This window comes from Schistosoma haematobium, chromosome 1, assembly GCF_000699445.3.
Source record: "Schistosoma haematobium chromosome 1, whole genome shotgun sequence".
NCBI lineage: Eukaryota > Metazoa > Platyhelminthes > Trematoda > Strigeidida > Schistosomatidae > Schistosoma > Schistosoma haematobium.
Window position 1 is genome coordinate 37,160,852 of NC_067196.1, and position 13,691 is coordinate 37,174,542.

General features: G+C 38.3%; 2 protein-coding genes across 5 annotated transcripts in view; one reads left to right on the forward strand and one right to left on the reverse strand.

Annotated features, from left to right (window-relative positions):
• NTHL1_1 (Endonuclease III-like protein 1) lies at nucleotides 1–6,488 on the forward strand. 2 transcript variants are annotated; one of them, XM_051217508.1, is made up of 6 exons: nucleotides 1–161; nucleotides 1,198–1,429; nucleotides 1,467–1,637; nucleotides 1,670–1,766; nucleotides 1,802–1,991; nucleotides 3,453–6,488. In XM_051217508.1, exons 2-5 carry the CDS (start codon nucleotides 1,229–1,231, stop codon nucleotides 1,972–1,974), a joined length of 642 nt encoding a protein of 213 aa, XP_051073931.1. In that variant the 5' UTR covers nucleotides 1–161; nucleotides 1,198–1,228; the 3' UTR covers nucleotides 1,975–1,991; nucleotides 3,453–6,488. The 2 variants fall into 2 exon arrangements, with proteins under 2 accessions (XP_051073931.1, XP_051073932.1); XM_051217509.1 differs by having other exon boundaries at nucleotides 1–1,429; nucleotides 1,802–1,970.
• VAMP3 (Vesicle-associated membrane protein 3) overlaps nucleotides 3,650–13,691 on the reverse strand; it is a 25,381-nt gene continuing 15,339 nt past the window's right edge. Inside the window, exons 5-7 of one of the 3 annotated variants that reach the window (XM_051217520.1) lie at nucleotides 11,757–12,112; nucleotides 10,915–10,966; nucleotides 3,650–3,779 (exon numbers count right to left, since the gene is read on the reverse strand). In XM_051217520.1, coding sequence (XP_051073933.1) covers nucleotides 12,020–12,112 — 93 coding nt within the window. In that variant the 3' untranslated portion in view covers nucleotides 3,650–3,779; nucleotides 10,915–10,966; nucleotides 11,757–12,019. The remainder of the gene's footprint in view (nucleotides 3,780–10,914; nucleotides 10,967–11,756; nucleotides 12,113–13,691) is intronic. The other 2 variants (XM_051217519.1, XM_051217521.1) reach the window with 2 other exon arrangements.

Genomic DNA, 13,691 nt, shown 5'->3' on the forward strand with positions numbered 1-13,691 from the left:
ATTCATTGTTGTTTGTTACCAGCTTCACGTTGTCACAGATCTATGAAGTGACCTAATTAATTTGTGTTTTATAGTAAGCAGTACATGGAATAAACGTCAAGCAAGGAATGAAATTTGAGTGCTAACAGTCGTATTTCGAATCTTTGCGGTACGCTTCCCAAGTAAGCGGGTGGTGCTGAACCATGGTTCAGCAATATTTGACTTGAGTAGTATGTGAAGCAGTATGAAACAACAATTTATGACTAAAGGAACTTTTCAAGTGTCATATTCGTTTATTGTGCTCGTGTTCCAGTCCAATGTTGTGTCAGAATGTAGTTGCTCAATAGTAACCATATGGACCCAAACAACCAAATAGGGCAAATAAAGGCGAACAAAGGGGAAATAAAGGAGTAAATGCTTTGGAAGATAAAGGAGAAAACGCATCAGGATGTCGCCTTTTTCGCCAGTCCGGGGAAAATACTGCGGATTTCCCCCTTTTTGCCGCTTTGTCGATAAATTGCCGACTTTTCGCCTAAATATCCGCTGAATTGTCTACTTTTCGCCTAAATTCCTGCCGAATTGCCTAGTTTACGCCTAAATGTCCGCCAAATTGTCTACTTTTCGCCTAAATACACACAGAACTCCCTATTTTCGATCCATTGACATAAGCTACAACATATTCAATATGCTTTAGCTTATTGAACAATTAAACCACCGATAATTGTTCAGTGTCTTACTGAAAATATACATCCTAACATAGTCAAATTATGACCCATTAAGAATGCATGTCTATCCAGTTGTTCAGAAAACGAAAACCCGATTAAGTACTCATCCCGGATAATTCATCATAATGGGAAACTCAATGTATAGATGAATAATTTCGAAGTCATTTGTATGGGATATACATCTTTCACTAAAGTACTTGTCGGCCGTTCATCAGTAAGTGAAAAAGCTACTTTGACAGGTCACAACTACAAATAATGTCTAAACTGTAGTTAGATTCATAGATAACGTCAGCCTAACGTAATGTCGTTGTATATTACTTGTGTATTCATATTTTCACGAATAAAGTGAAATGTTGTTTGCTGTCACTTTAAAGCATTGATTGAATAATCTAATCTGGCCAACCTTTATAAAAACTAGTAGTTATTTAATCCCATTTCCTCGGTAGTATGCATATTTACCAACCGACTAATAGAGTACTGTTTTTGGCCACAGGTACCCCAGCCTTCGAACCATTATAAAGAGAATGACGAAAAGAATCCGATCTCAAGAACAAGTTGGAGTAGGCGATATTGAGGACGGTGTCTCGGAGCATATGAAACGTAAATGGGAACCACCAAACTGGCGGGCTCAACTTAGCAATATTCGAAAAATGCGCGAAAGTCGCGACGCCCCGGTAGACTCGATGGGTTGCGAAAGATTGGCTGATGAAACAGAACATCCGAAAGTATGGTAGCCTTTGCTAAATATTTTGAAACTCATAGACATTCAGATTGCAGGTACTGATAAGTCTTATGTTGTCAAGCCAGACGAAAGATCAAATTACGGCAGCTGCAATGGGGCGTCTGAAGTTGAGAGGGTGCACGCTTACAACATTGACAAGTATGAAGACAGAAGACTTGCAGGAATTGATATACCCAGTGGGGTTTTATAAGGTAGCATCTAAGTTCGCCAGAGCTTCTCTTAGACAAAAGCTTTGAATATAAAGAAAACGTGCGAGATCTTAAAGGAAAAATACAACTCAGATATACCAGAGACTGTTGAGGAGTTATGCACCTTGCCTGGTTAATGTGTTTACATTTTCTATTGACCACTCTAGGTGTCGGTCCGAAAATGGCATATTTAGCAATGCAGTGTGCGTGGAAAAAAGTGACTGGAATCGGTGTCGATACACATGTACATCGAATTATCAATCGTTTAAAATGGAACAAAAAACCAACCAAATCTCCAGAAGAAACTCGTCTGGCCCTCGAAGAATGGTTCCCAAGGTAGTAATTGGAATATAATTGGTAAATACCTAAAGAGTTGTAATTCATGTATGTGGGAAACAGTACCGTGCTAGTCGGTTATTTTTTCGTTGGAATTTTATCTTTGTGTTAATCTGGACAGGTATATAAATCATTAAAGGAAGGGGGCGTCAATGAAAACCAAACTTTAAGCATCTGATTATTTCACTAATATGTTTTGTCATTTGTGCATAGAAATCCATTCAACACCAGTTGAGCGTATTTAAAGCCCTTTAAACATCAAAGTGGATACAAAAAAATAGTTGCGGGCCTCGCCTACTTCGGGTTTTGGCAGACGTTTGGTATTACCAAACCCACGTGGCTTGGTGAAACGTTATAAAACAAATAAGTCGACCACATATTTTGGATTAACAATATTTATTATCGGTGGCTTTATTCAGTACCACGTTTTTGGTGAATTATAAGATTCTTAACAAAAGGTGTTTAATTTTCTTTTTAAAGAGACGGATAACTGCATACATACACACGAAAGTTAAGTAGATAAACTACCTATGACAAATTGAAATGTTTGTTAAGATCTGAATCTGTACTTCTTCAATTAGAAACATGTTTGAGAATACAAGCTATTGACTAGGTTAATTCTGACAATCTGTTCGTCACGATCAATGTCTATTCCCGATTTGCTAGATAAGGTGTTGTAGAGCTTTTTTATTACATTTGCTTGCGTGCATGGATTTTAATGTATTGACGTTTCGTCCTACCCGAAGATATGAATGAGGTGAATGTTTAGTGTCTGATAAAATAACATCTACCAGGAGTTCGCAAGACTTTAGATTAATGACCCCAAAAGATTCATCACACACCCTGCTAGCTGCCTTCAGCACTCCGCAATACAACATCAAATGGAGACTGCGATGATGTTTGCCTAAGTGATTCAACTTGATGCATGACAAATGGAATCATTCAATTCTAAAGAGACTTCCTCATCACTAAAACTTTCGTGCTGTTAAGTATTAGACGACAAACAAAAAAGATCGGCCCCTGGAAGGGTTGATAACACTGACCAAAGGCTAAAAATAACCATAGATCAAGCGCCCGAAAACTGAGTTTCTTGTTATTTATAATATATGGAGATAACCTATCCTTCTTTTAGTCTCGTGACAATTTTTACGTTAAGAACTAGTTCAGGAACTAAAGAATATTGACCTCTCAAGTTATGTACGACAAAAGTAACTTAAGCTGCAGCCTTTGCCATGCTTAAGTCTTTCGAATGCATCCTGTTATTTTGAGTAAAAAGTCTCGGAGCTGGAGTAATTACATAAATTTTTTAAATGACTGGGCACTTAGATTTTTTTGTCGTCACTGTACGAACCATGAAAGTAAGATATGGCAAAATGATTAACTCCAGTGATCTTTATAGGAAAATGTAATGCAGAAAACCAGGAATTATTTGGCTTTATGGTCATACACATACGCTCACTAACTAATTTCGATTACTTTCAGGGAACACTGGGATGAAATTAATTGGTTACTAGTCGGTTTTGGCCAACAAATTTGTCGCCCAGTAAATCCAAACTGTAAAGAATGTTTAAATCTATCAATTTGTCCATCTGCGTCGAAATTTCATACGAAAACAAAGAAGATCTAATTTGAAGATCGACAATTTGCATTTATCTCCCATTTCAACTACTACAAAATACTTTCTGAGATCATAAGTTATTTTTTTTAATAAATAAAGCAATCATAATCAAAGCTCGTATGTTCCAGATTCAATTCGTGAACAGATTTGGGGTTTATTACTTCAACTATGCTTGTTAGATACGGACCAAACTGAAAGATAAGGGAATGAAACAATATATTATAAATTTACACAATATGTATATTTAGTTATTGGAAAACCTGCATTTCTTTAAATATTGATTTACCAACGGAATAACAATTATCTGTCAAGAAATTGATTATAATTTATTTTTGTCAAGTTTAAGTAGTAAGTAAATTTCGTAAAATCAGAAATGTATTCGTTATGATTGACACGGGAAATGTAAGTGATGAACCAAAGCCCTGTGAAGAAACAAACCAGACTATTGTATATAGAAGTGCAGTTCCCAGATGTATTGATGAAATGGTGCGCAAATTTGTTCTTGTGCGTTTTGTAACAAGTTCGCCTATTAGATGATAAGGTTTGATGGTACAACAGAGAACGCGCTGCTACTACACTAGTTTATGCAGTATGGTAATATCAGTGCCATTGACAAAGTTTGTGTACATACACATACTCGATAGGGTGGATGAATTACAACATTAAATATGAGTTGGTTACATAAGCTAATATGGTTTTTAGTTATTTCTCATACTCGTCAAGTGCTCTATCAACTTCCACACGTTTGACTTCATCTTGTTATCTTTCTTCAACTTCGCGACCGTTATAGAGCCTTCTTTTACCCATGATAAGGTGTAATCTTCCTATTTTCCAACAGATTGTTATATTTGCTAACCTATCAGCTATGAATATGGTGACACAGCTTGAGTAAATGATATCGTCGAAAAGGAGATTCATTTAGCTGAATTGTTTGAAAATCTAGAACTCAAGATATCGAGTCGTAAATGAAGTTTAACACCACGACTGCTTACATAAAGGTCAGAGAATCAGCCAAGACATTCAAATTTGTTTGTTTATTTGAACACATAAATATTGGTACAAGAGAGCGCCAATATATATGCGCCACACAAAACAATGAGAATTCGAAGAGAAATAGAAAAGAAAAGAACAATAACGAAGAGATTGGTGTAAGGTAGTGTGGTAGTAATGAGGGAACGCAAAGGTACAATCGGAAGAAATCTTTCAGGTAAGGGAGACACAACCACTTTTTATGAAGAAAGTAAAAGAAGATTACAGCAGGATCGCCACTGGCTTCTATTCTGAGCCATATCTGATAACGTCTCTAGCCACTGTGTAGCACCATCTCTCAGACCCCAACCAGGGAGTCGTAAAGGACCAACAGGAGCCAGTCCTTTGCAGCTTTCTTTCATACCACGACACCATGTCATATACTGACCACCTCCGCTTTTTCCAACCAGTCCCAGAGTCGGCAAATAATGCACGACGTGGAATTCTCTGGGACGACATTCGGAGAACATGTCCAAGCCACCGAAGTCGGTGTTTCAAGATGGTGACACCAATTGAATTATCATCTCTGTGTCCGAACACACGATGCCGAACCTCTGCATCACTGACATGGTGTTGCCACTGAATGTCAGCAATCCTTCGGAGACAGCGATGATCGAACACAGAGAGTCGTCTAACGTCCTCAACTCGGAGTGGCCAGGTTTCACAAGTATAGAGCAAAACTGCTCTAACCGATGCGTTGTAAATCCGATCTTTTACGGCCAGACTGACATCACGAAGGCGCCAAAGACGGCCCAGATTGGCATAAGCCACTCTGGCTTTCACTATACGTGCATTGATCTCATCACTCACACCCCCACCAGCACTTATGCAGCTACCCAGATACACGAACTTCTCGACTACGTCTATCTGCTCACCATCCAGAGTGAGTACAGGATTGGAATCCTGCCAGTCTTGTAGAAGTACTTTGCACTTCGAAGGTGCAAAGCACATACCATACCTACGGACACTGATTGTCAACTGATTAAGTGCGGATTGCATGCCTTGAGCATTATCGCACAGTAAGACAATATCGTCCGCATACTCAAAGTCGAGAAGTCTTTCTCCAGGCAACAGATCCACACCACCATTACTTACATTCATCAGAGCTGTTTCCAGAATGTCATCGATGGCAAAGTTGAAGAGGAATGGTGAGATTGGGCAACCCTGCCTAACCCCACTGCTCGAATGGAACAATGGAGAGAGGTGGTTGTATGCCCTCACTCTGCCTGAGGTGTTTGTATATAGGGCTTTTAGAATGTTAATAAACTTCTCAGGCACACCCTTCTTCAATAGACAATCCCAGAGAACAGTCCTGTCCAACGAATCGAAGGCAGCCCTGATGTCAAGAAATACTACGATTGTTGGCCTTTGATAAGTATGACGGTGTTTTAACATTTGGCGGAGGGTGAAGATATGATCAATACATCCTCGACCAGAACGAAACCCAGCCTGCTCCTCGCGAGTCAATCTTTCTCGGGTTTTGAACAACCTACGAAGTATGACGGAAGCCAATAGTTTGGACGCAATCGGAAGTAGACTTATCCCCGATAGTTGTTACAGGAACGACGTGAACCCTTTTAAAGATAGGGACAACTATCGACTCATTCCATGACGTTGATACACTCTCTAGTTCCCAAACCTTTGTAAACAACGTCGTCAATTCCTTAGTCAAAATGTCACCACGATCTGTAACGCTTCAAGAGTTGGAGTTCCTTGCGGACTTCCTCCTCATTTGGTGGATCAGTCGTCACCGGCCATGGAGGGCAGGACAGTCTGACCGATGTTGCCGGAGCAGCAGGCCAGTTGAACTGCCCTTCGAAAATTCTGCCCATCGTCCAAGACGTCGATGGATGTTAGTGATTGGCAAAGACATCGTTTCTCACGCCGATTTCTTCTCACTTTGATGGAACTTTCTAATCTAACAGCACATAACCGACTGTTAATGGGGATCCAATCGACTAGTGCTGCCTCAGCTCTAGCGCTTAGTGCGACACCAACGCCAGCAAGACTAGACGAAGATGCCACAGGGTCCCCGGATAAGCGCACGTAAAACAAGCTTTTCGAAGCGACAGATGGAGATCGAATTTGTAGTACTTCGCCAGAGTCTTGAATACGGGTCTCGGATAGACAACAAACATCAATATTAAGACTTTCCAAAGACATAGCCAGCCCTATCTGTTGTCCGACCTGCATAAATGTGCGAACGTTGAAGGCAGCCAGTTTGAATGGTGCACGTGGTTTCAGAAAAACTGCTTCAGTTCTCGTATTCGGTGGTAACATACAATTTTCAACCGGACAGTGAATCGAGAACGTTTAGATACAGTCGAATTTCCACCAAAGACGAGCCGCTGTATAAGTATAAAAGAGGGTGAATAATGTGGAAAATAATAATAACAACAATAATAATAGTATTAATGGTGACAATAATTGTAATGATAATAATTTGAATCAATTGCTTGTTTTTCGAAGCGAGAAAAGTAATTTCCATAGACATAGAGAGTTCATCAATTTGTGTGTGGGCTGTGATACTGCCCGGGTGCCCGAACCGAAGCAGGTGGTTATCTTAGGGGCCACTCCCCGAGCCTTTGACCTAAAGGTCTAACCCACAAGGCAGTGGAGCATCGTAAGGAGATGCAATCCCATGGTAGCCGGTGACCAACAATTGGTTCATACGCCATTTGTTCCTGCAGGATACTGGAGCCCATGTACACCATTGATTTGTGATCCAGTTAAAGCGCCGGATACTCGCTTTTCGTCCTCTCATTTTCGTAAACAACACCCCCACCACGAGAAGGCAATGAGTAGGACTTCCCTGACAGAAGCTGTATACGCGTGGCCGTGTGAGAGTATTTCGAGAGGGAGAGCGGACTCTCCCCACTCTCGGCCGTACCAGGGCATTCGGGGGCCAAGTGTATACCCAAGACATTCAAAGCTTTAAGAAAAACTAAGTAAAGGACTAAAAAGGAATCGTAGTGCAATGTTAGCGAACTGATAACGTACTTCGGGTATTTAACCACTGCTAATATACGACAGGTCAGTATTATTATCCTGTTATAAATCACACTATTCAGCTAGTCTTTGTCAGCTTTTGATCGACCAGTGACATTTACTCAAACAGGATATATGCATACAATTTAAACTGATAATCCACATATTCTTTTCTTGCAACGTAATTTTCACTTTCTGATATTTTGATGTGCATTTACTTATTTTAACCTACTCCTTGTGTTGAGTTATCTATTCAGACTTTTTATTATTATCACTACCAGTACATCTGTCATATTACTATCAATTCGTATGTTGGTGTTCTCTGTGTTGTATTGGAAATTCTTGTTTTCTCCCTTGTGTATGTTGAGGCTTACTGATGCAGAGGCTACTGCTACACTGGCAATCTTTACCTGCATTTGTTGCTGTGTATGGGATAGAAGGGCCAGGTAATCTGCGAAGCCCAAATCGTCTGGTTGCTTCCAACCTGTCTATTTTATTCCATGCTTCCCTGAGATATGCAGGACTTAAGAGTCCAGTCAACCACCAGTAGAAGAAAGAGGGACAGTAGATAACCTTGTCTGAGGTCTTCATAATCCAATCGACCACCAAAAAGAAGAGACAGGGGAGAGAAGGCAACCTTATCTGACTCCGATCCTCAATCGGAATGAGTCTGTTAGCAGCTGTTTTCAATGCATGACTTTGAACTGTAACCCATCGTATGAATTCCGGACGATGTTGACGATTTTATCAGATACTCCATAGTGTTTAAGTTCCCATAATGTTCTCCTATCCACACCGTCAAATGCTTTATAATAGTCAAGGAAGATGATTTATAGTGACGAGTCCCATTTAACTGATTGTTCAACGATGATCCAGTGTCGCGCATCGTTCTATACACGACCGATCCTTACGAATTCAGCCTGTTGATCTTGAAGTTGGGCGTCTACTGAGTCTCTCATTCGGTTCAGCAACATTCTGTTGAAAACTTTTCCCGATAGCGACAGTAATATGATGCCTTTGTAGTCCTCACATTTGCTCAGTTCTCCTCTCTTTGGTATCTTGACGAGGTCTCCTTTCCAGTCTACCAGAGTCACTTGTTGCTCCTCCCAAATTCTCCGGAATAGAGTGTGGAGCATGCTTGCAGTTGCTTCTATGTCTGATTTCAGTACTTCGGCTGGTATGTTTTCAGGTCCTACTGCTTTTCCACTTTTGATTTGTCTGATGGCCATCCTGATCTCTTCGATCGTTGGTGGAGTGACATCTATAGGAGGGTCTGTATGTATTGATTCAACACCCGGTGGATTCAATAGAGCTGGTCTATTCAAGAATTCCTCGAAGTATTCTACCCATCTATTACTCTGTCCTTGAATTCAGTGACTGGCTTGCCTTCCTTGTTGTTGACCAGTCTCCCTGGTTTACTATATTTCTCTAGCAGTTTCTTCAACGAGTCATGTAGTTGTCTCATATTTCCTTTTGTTACAGATATTTCCGCTGTCGTTGTCAGGTCTCCCACGAATTTCTGCTTGTCGGCCCTTATGCTCTTCTTCACTTGCTTGTTTGCTTCTGTGTATTCAGCCTGTGCCTTGACTTTCTGTTTTTGTTCGACTAATGTTAATTGCTGTATTTTTGTTCTTTCCTTGAATCCCGTCCAGGGTTTCCATAGAGATCCATTCCTTATGATGATGATCCTTGCGACCCAGCACCTCCTGACACGTTGAAGTTGATGGTTCTTTGATCCCTTTTTAGCTGTCCTCCATAGAAGTTTCTTCTTCTTTGAGTAGATTTTGTAAGACATGGAACCTGTTGTTGAGAACTATCTTGAATTCGTTAAGTTTGTCAGTATCTCGGAATAAGGTTGTATTGAACCTTTGTAATTTTGTTTCCCAGTTGTCCAGTCCTTTAGCTGTAGTTTCATCTCTGTCACAACCAGGTAGTGATCAGAGGCTATGTCAGCTCGTCTCCTGCTTCTCACACCCTACACTCACCTTTTGAATTTTTCAGTGACAAATATGAACGATCTAGTTGTCTGTAGTGTGGTCCGGTGAGACAAATGCAGCTTTGTGTATGTGTTTGTGTGGGGACATTGTGCGCATATAACTATGCATTTGAATGAACTTAATCTTGTAAATCTGTCACTATTCTCGTTCGTTTTTTTACCAGTCCTCATATAAGAACTTGGTTGAACAGGAAAGAAATTACATTCTAAATAACAAAGGTAGATGTAAGTAAGAAGCACAATAAGGAAAAACGTTAGTGTATCTATAGTTTTTACATAGGAAGATTCTAGAGTCTTCTCTAAGTATCGACTAGCGCTGATTGGATAAGAAATAGCCAATCAACATGCAGCAACACAATCGTGCACGAAAGATGCTTTATTCCAATATATGTCTCGCTAACACAGTCAGTCCATGTCGTCCCATGATATCTCCGTAACCGTTGTTGTCCATTCCGACTTTGGCGTTTAGATCTCCCATCAAGATTGTCAGTTTCTTTCCTGGGCGCTTCGCTACGATCGATTGTAACCTTTCATAAAACTAATTTTTATCGTCCCAATTGATATCATTGGTGACTGCATAATATAGGATAATATTCATTGTCATCCCCTCCTTCTTTGTTTTGAAGGATGATTTGATGATCAAGGGTCCATGAGATTTTCATCCATTAAGTGCATTTCTTGCTTCTTTGGACAGCATCAGTTCAGTCTCATGAGTGTATGGAGCATCTTCCTCTTTGTGACCGGAGTAAAGTAGAATCTCTCTCGTACCTAACCTTTGGTGTCCAGCTAGAGACCAAAGAGTTTCGTTGATTCCAAGAACCGCCAAGTTTTATCTCCTTATTTCCGTTATTACTTGACTGGTCCTCCCACAATTTCCAGAAGTTTCATGTACCTATAAAAATTGTTGTTCTGGTTGTTAGAAGGGCCATCGGCCTTGTGACTTCCGAAAACTCGATTTTCATGATGAGGCGTCATAATTCTTCCTTTCAACTGGAAGAACAGAGTTTAAATAGTTTATTCTGGTTAGCGTTTTTTTTTTAGCAAGTTTGGTTTTTCTACAGGTTGGGTTACCGACCCCACGCCCAACCCTCCTCCTTTACCCGGGCTTGGGACCGGCAGTAGCCCTAGAAGAGCTACAGGCGGAGTTATGACATACGGAGCGTTCTTTAAATTTACTTAGATTCCGAAAAACGAAGCAACTACTTTCCAATCGAGGAATAATCTGAGATCCCCAAATTATAATAAACTTGATACACAACATACCTAGTCACAAAAATTTATTGAACTATTGAAAAAGCAGATATCTAACTCACCAATAATAACCACAAGAATTATAACAGTTAATCCTCCAATAATAAACCACATCTACAATAAAATCAAACAGGAAATGTTTTCGCAAAATTCCATTGTTGACCAAAATAACTATGGAAATTATATTTGTTAAGTACAAAACTGAAATCCAAGAGGACTCACTTATAAGAACGTTTAAAAACAGATTAGGCAATAGAACTTTGCGTTTTTAATCATATTGCAGTGGTGAATTTCACAAGCTGGAGAGGTTTCAACACTAATCGACATTTCGTAAGGCAATGTACTGTTTTCTTTCTTTTTTAATGGTGAAATTCTCTTAGATCATGTTAGAAGGGTGACTTTTCGAACTTATTTATGCAATGATATCAGTGTTGAAGATGGTATACTTTAGCCATTGTTTCATTTTTTATTGCAAACATAAGTATTATTCATTAGCGAAATTCAGCTGAAAGTAGATTCTTCGAGGAGGTTCATAAGTGTCTACATTTCAATTCATCCATCCATGAGCATGAAAATAGTAGGATAGACATAGGATTTATACATATTTTCTAAGATATCAGTCCTTATGGTTATGTATGTACTGTAGCAGGGAATTATGTATCATAAACAAGTTCTTGATGCTTCAGTGAATACTTTTGAAATTACTTAAAGCTTGTAATATAAAATAACATCTTGTTAGTTGCGGAAATTACGATTGATGCTAACTTTAGAGACAAAATACATTTTATAGCACACAAAATAATCTTGTTACTGATACTAGATGAGAAGCCATTCCTATGGTTATATATATATATATCATTCCTTAGAAAATCAAAATTAATCTTGGCCAATCACGCATACTTACCATTGGAAAGATTTTTGGTGAGCCCAGTGTATTCAAAGTGATTTTAATTGTGCGCAAGCAATTGCTCTGTTAACCGTATTTGTTGTATTGTTTAAGTCATTATGATACACTAATTATTACTTGTAAGGTAATACGAATTAGAAACAGAATTAATTGAGTTGCAGCATTCTAATGAAGTATATGTAAATGTTTTTTTTTAACAAAAAGGGGAACATTTTATTCAGTACTGAATCTGTTCGGTTGAAAAGAAAGTATGATTAAAATTAATTCCAGTAGACTAAGATCTCTCCGCTGTGAGAGAATCCACCTTGGTTCCCAAAAGGAGTGTCGACGATTTTATTGAGCATTAGGATTTCCTATGAGATTAATCCAGCAGAAAAATATCTTTGGTAAAGAGAAAATTCTAACTGCATAAATCTAAGACCAAATAGTCCATTTAATTTACATCTACAAACAGAAATAACTAAATTTCTATGTAATTAGACGTTTTACAGCTTAACATAATTCAATCTACATGTACGGATTGCATTTACTAAATTAAGAAAAAAAACCCTATGAATCTGGCGCCTAAATAAGTCATTTAAACATACTGATATAAAAATTAACTTAGAGTAGCAGATGCACACGCAACTTATAAACAAACACACAGATCAATTAAAACATTTTACATAATAAACCAATCATAGCAAAATTTTATACTGTAACGCTCTCTGTTTATTGATTCAGTGACAATGTTTATGATCAATAATCGTCAGAAACAGAAATAAAATGATAACTCTAAGAAATGTAAATTTGCAAAATACCGGTTTGTTAAGGAAGGGAATATGTCAAACTGCACAACATAGTTACTTATAACTAAATAAGCAGAATTGCATAATATTCACAAATGAGGTTACTTGAGCTTACGTTTTAAAATTAACGTAAGTCAGAGAGCACGTAAGGGTTCGTGTACCTGACTACGAGGTTTGCTCATTGCTTAGAGGGTAAGAATCTATGATGTGGGCTTTCGAACTCGGTATTAACTAATTGAAAATTAATTATTCAAATCAATATACTACAGGTTAATATAAAGTGACAGGTAAGTCCATGACACTATGGTGAAACAGAACCGATGGGAGAGGTGTGTATTTGTTGTGATCTAGTAATTAATAGCTTTATATTTCCATAAGAAACCTTAAGTAACACAGTCAAACGATATATTTGTTGAATTACCTCTTCAGCTTTTTCTACCTGATTAAAAAATTTCAGTCTGAAATAGTGCATTGCAAGTAGTCACTTGTTTAAAAATCATATAAAAACCCTATCTGAAACAGTGAAATTAAGCATAAGTATGAACTGGCTGAGGTTTTAGTGACGCTGCGGTTTCCGAATCGGAATCATGGCTCAACAATTTACCAAATCGAACAAGGATTGATTTGTGATGTTCTAACGAATAGAAATTAGAATTACTGACATTTTGCAAGATAATTTAAGTTTACTCTGAAGAAGCCATTCAAATGAAGTCGTGAAACGTCAGAAATCTAAATTTCTACTCATTGAGATAATACAAATACATTATTATTTGATTGTTAACATTGTACTTAATTTTCAGTTTATTTGAAATTATTAAGTCAATCCTTGGTTATTATACTTCTGATACTCATATTATTTATTATGATATCAAAATTATATTAATAGAACGCCAAAAAGAGGTTACATATTTGAGAAGAAATGAAAAAAGGAAGATGATAAAGTGGTTTAAAGGAACAAAACGAATACAATCTGTGTGCGTAAGTAATTGAGATTGGTTTCTTTCCCTACAAAAGAATTCCATCCACTTTGTTTTAAACACAAAAGCAACTTTAATATGATAACCACTGATGATTTTCAGTTGTATTTGATAATAACTCAAACAACTGAGTAGCATGACCTCCATAACTCTAACTAATAAGTCAC

Bases quoted from the DNA above. Each gene is read 5' to 3' on its own strand.
- NTHL1_1 (XM_051217509.1), top strand. From the start codon at position 1,229: ATGACGAAAAGAATCCGATCTCAAGAACAAGTTGGAGTAGGCGATATT. The intron at 1,638-1,669 runs GTAGCATCTAAG...AGCTTCTCTTAG, and splicing joins ACCCAGTGGGGTTTTATAAG to ACAAAAGCTTTGAATATAAA. The intron at 1,767-1,801 runs GTTAATGTGTTT...TGACCACTCTAG, and splicing joins GGAGTTATGCACCTTGCCTG to GTGTCGGTCCGAAAATGGCA.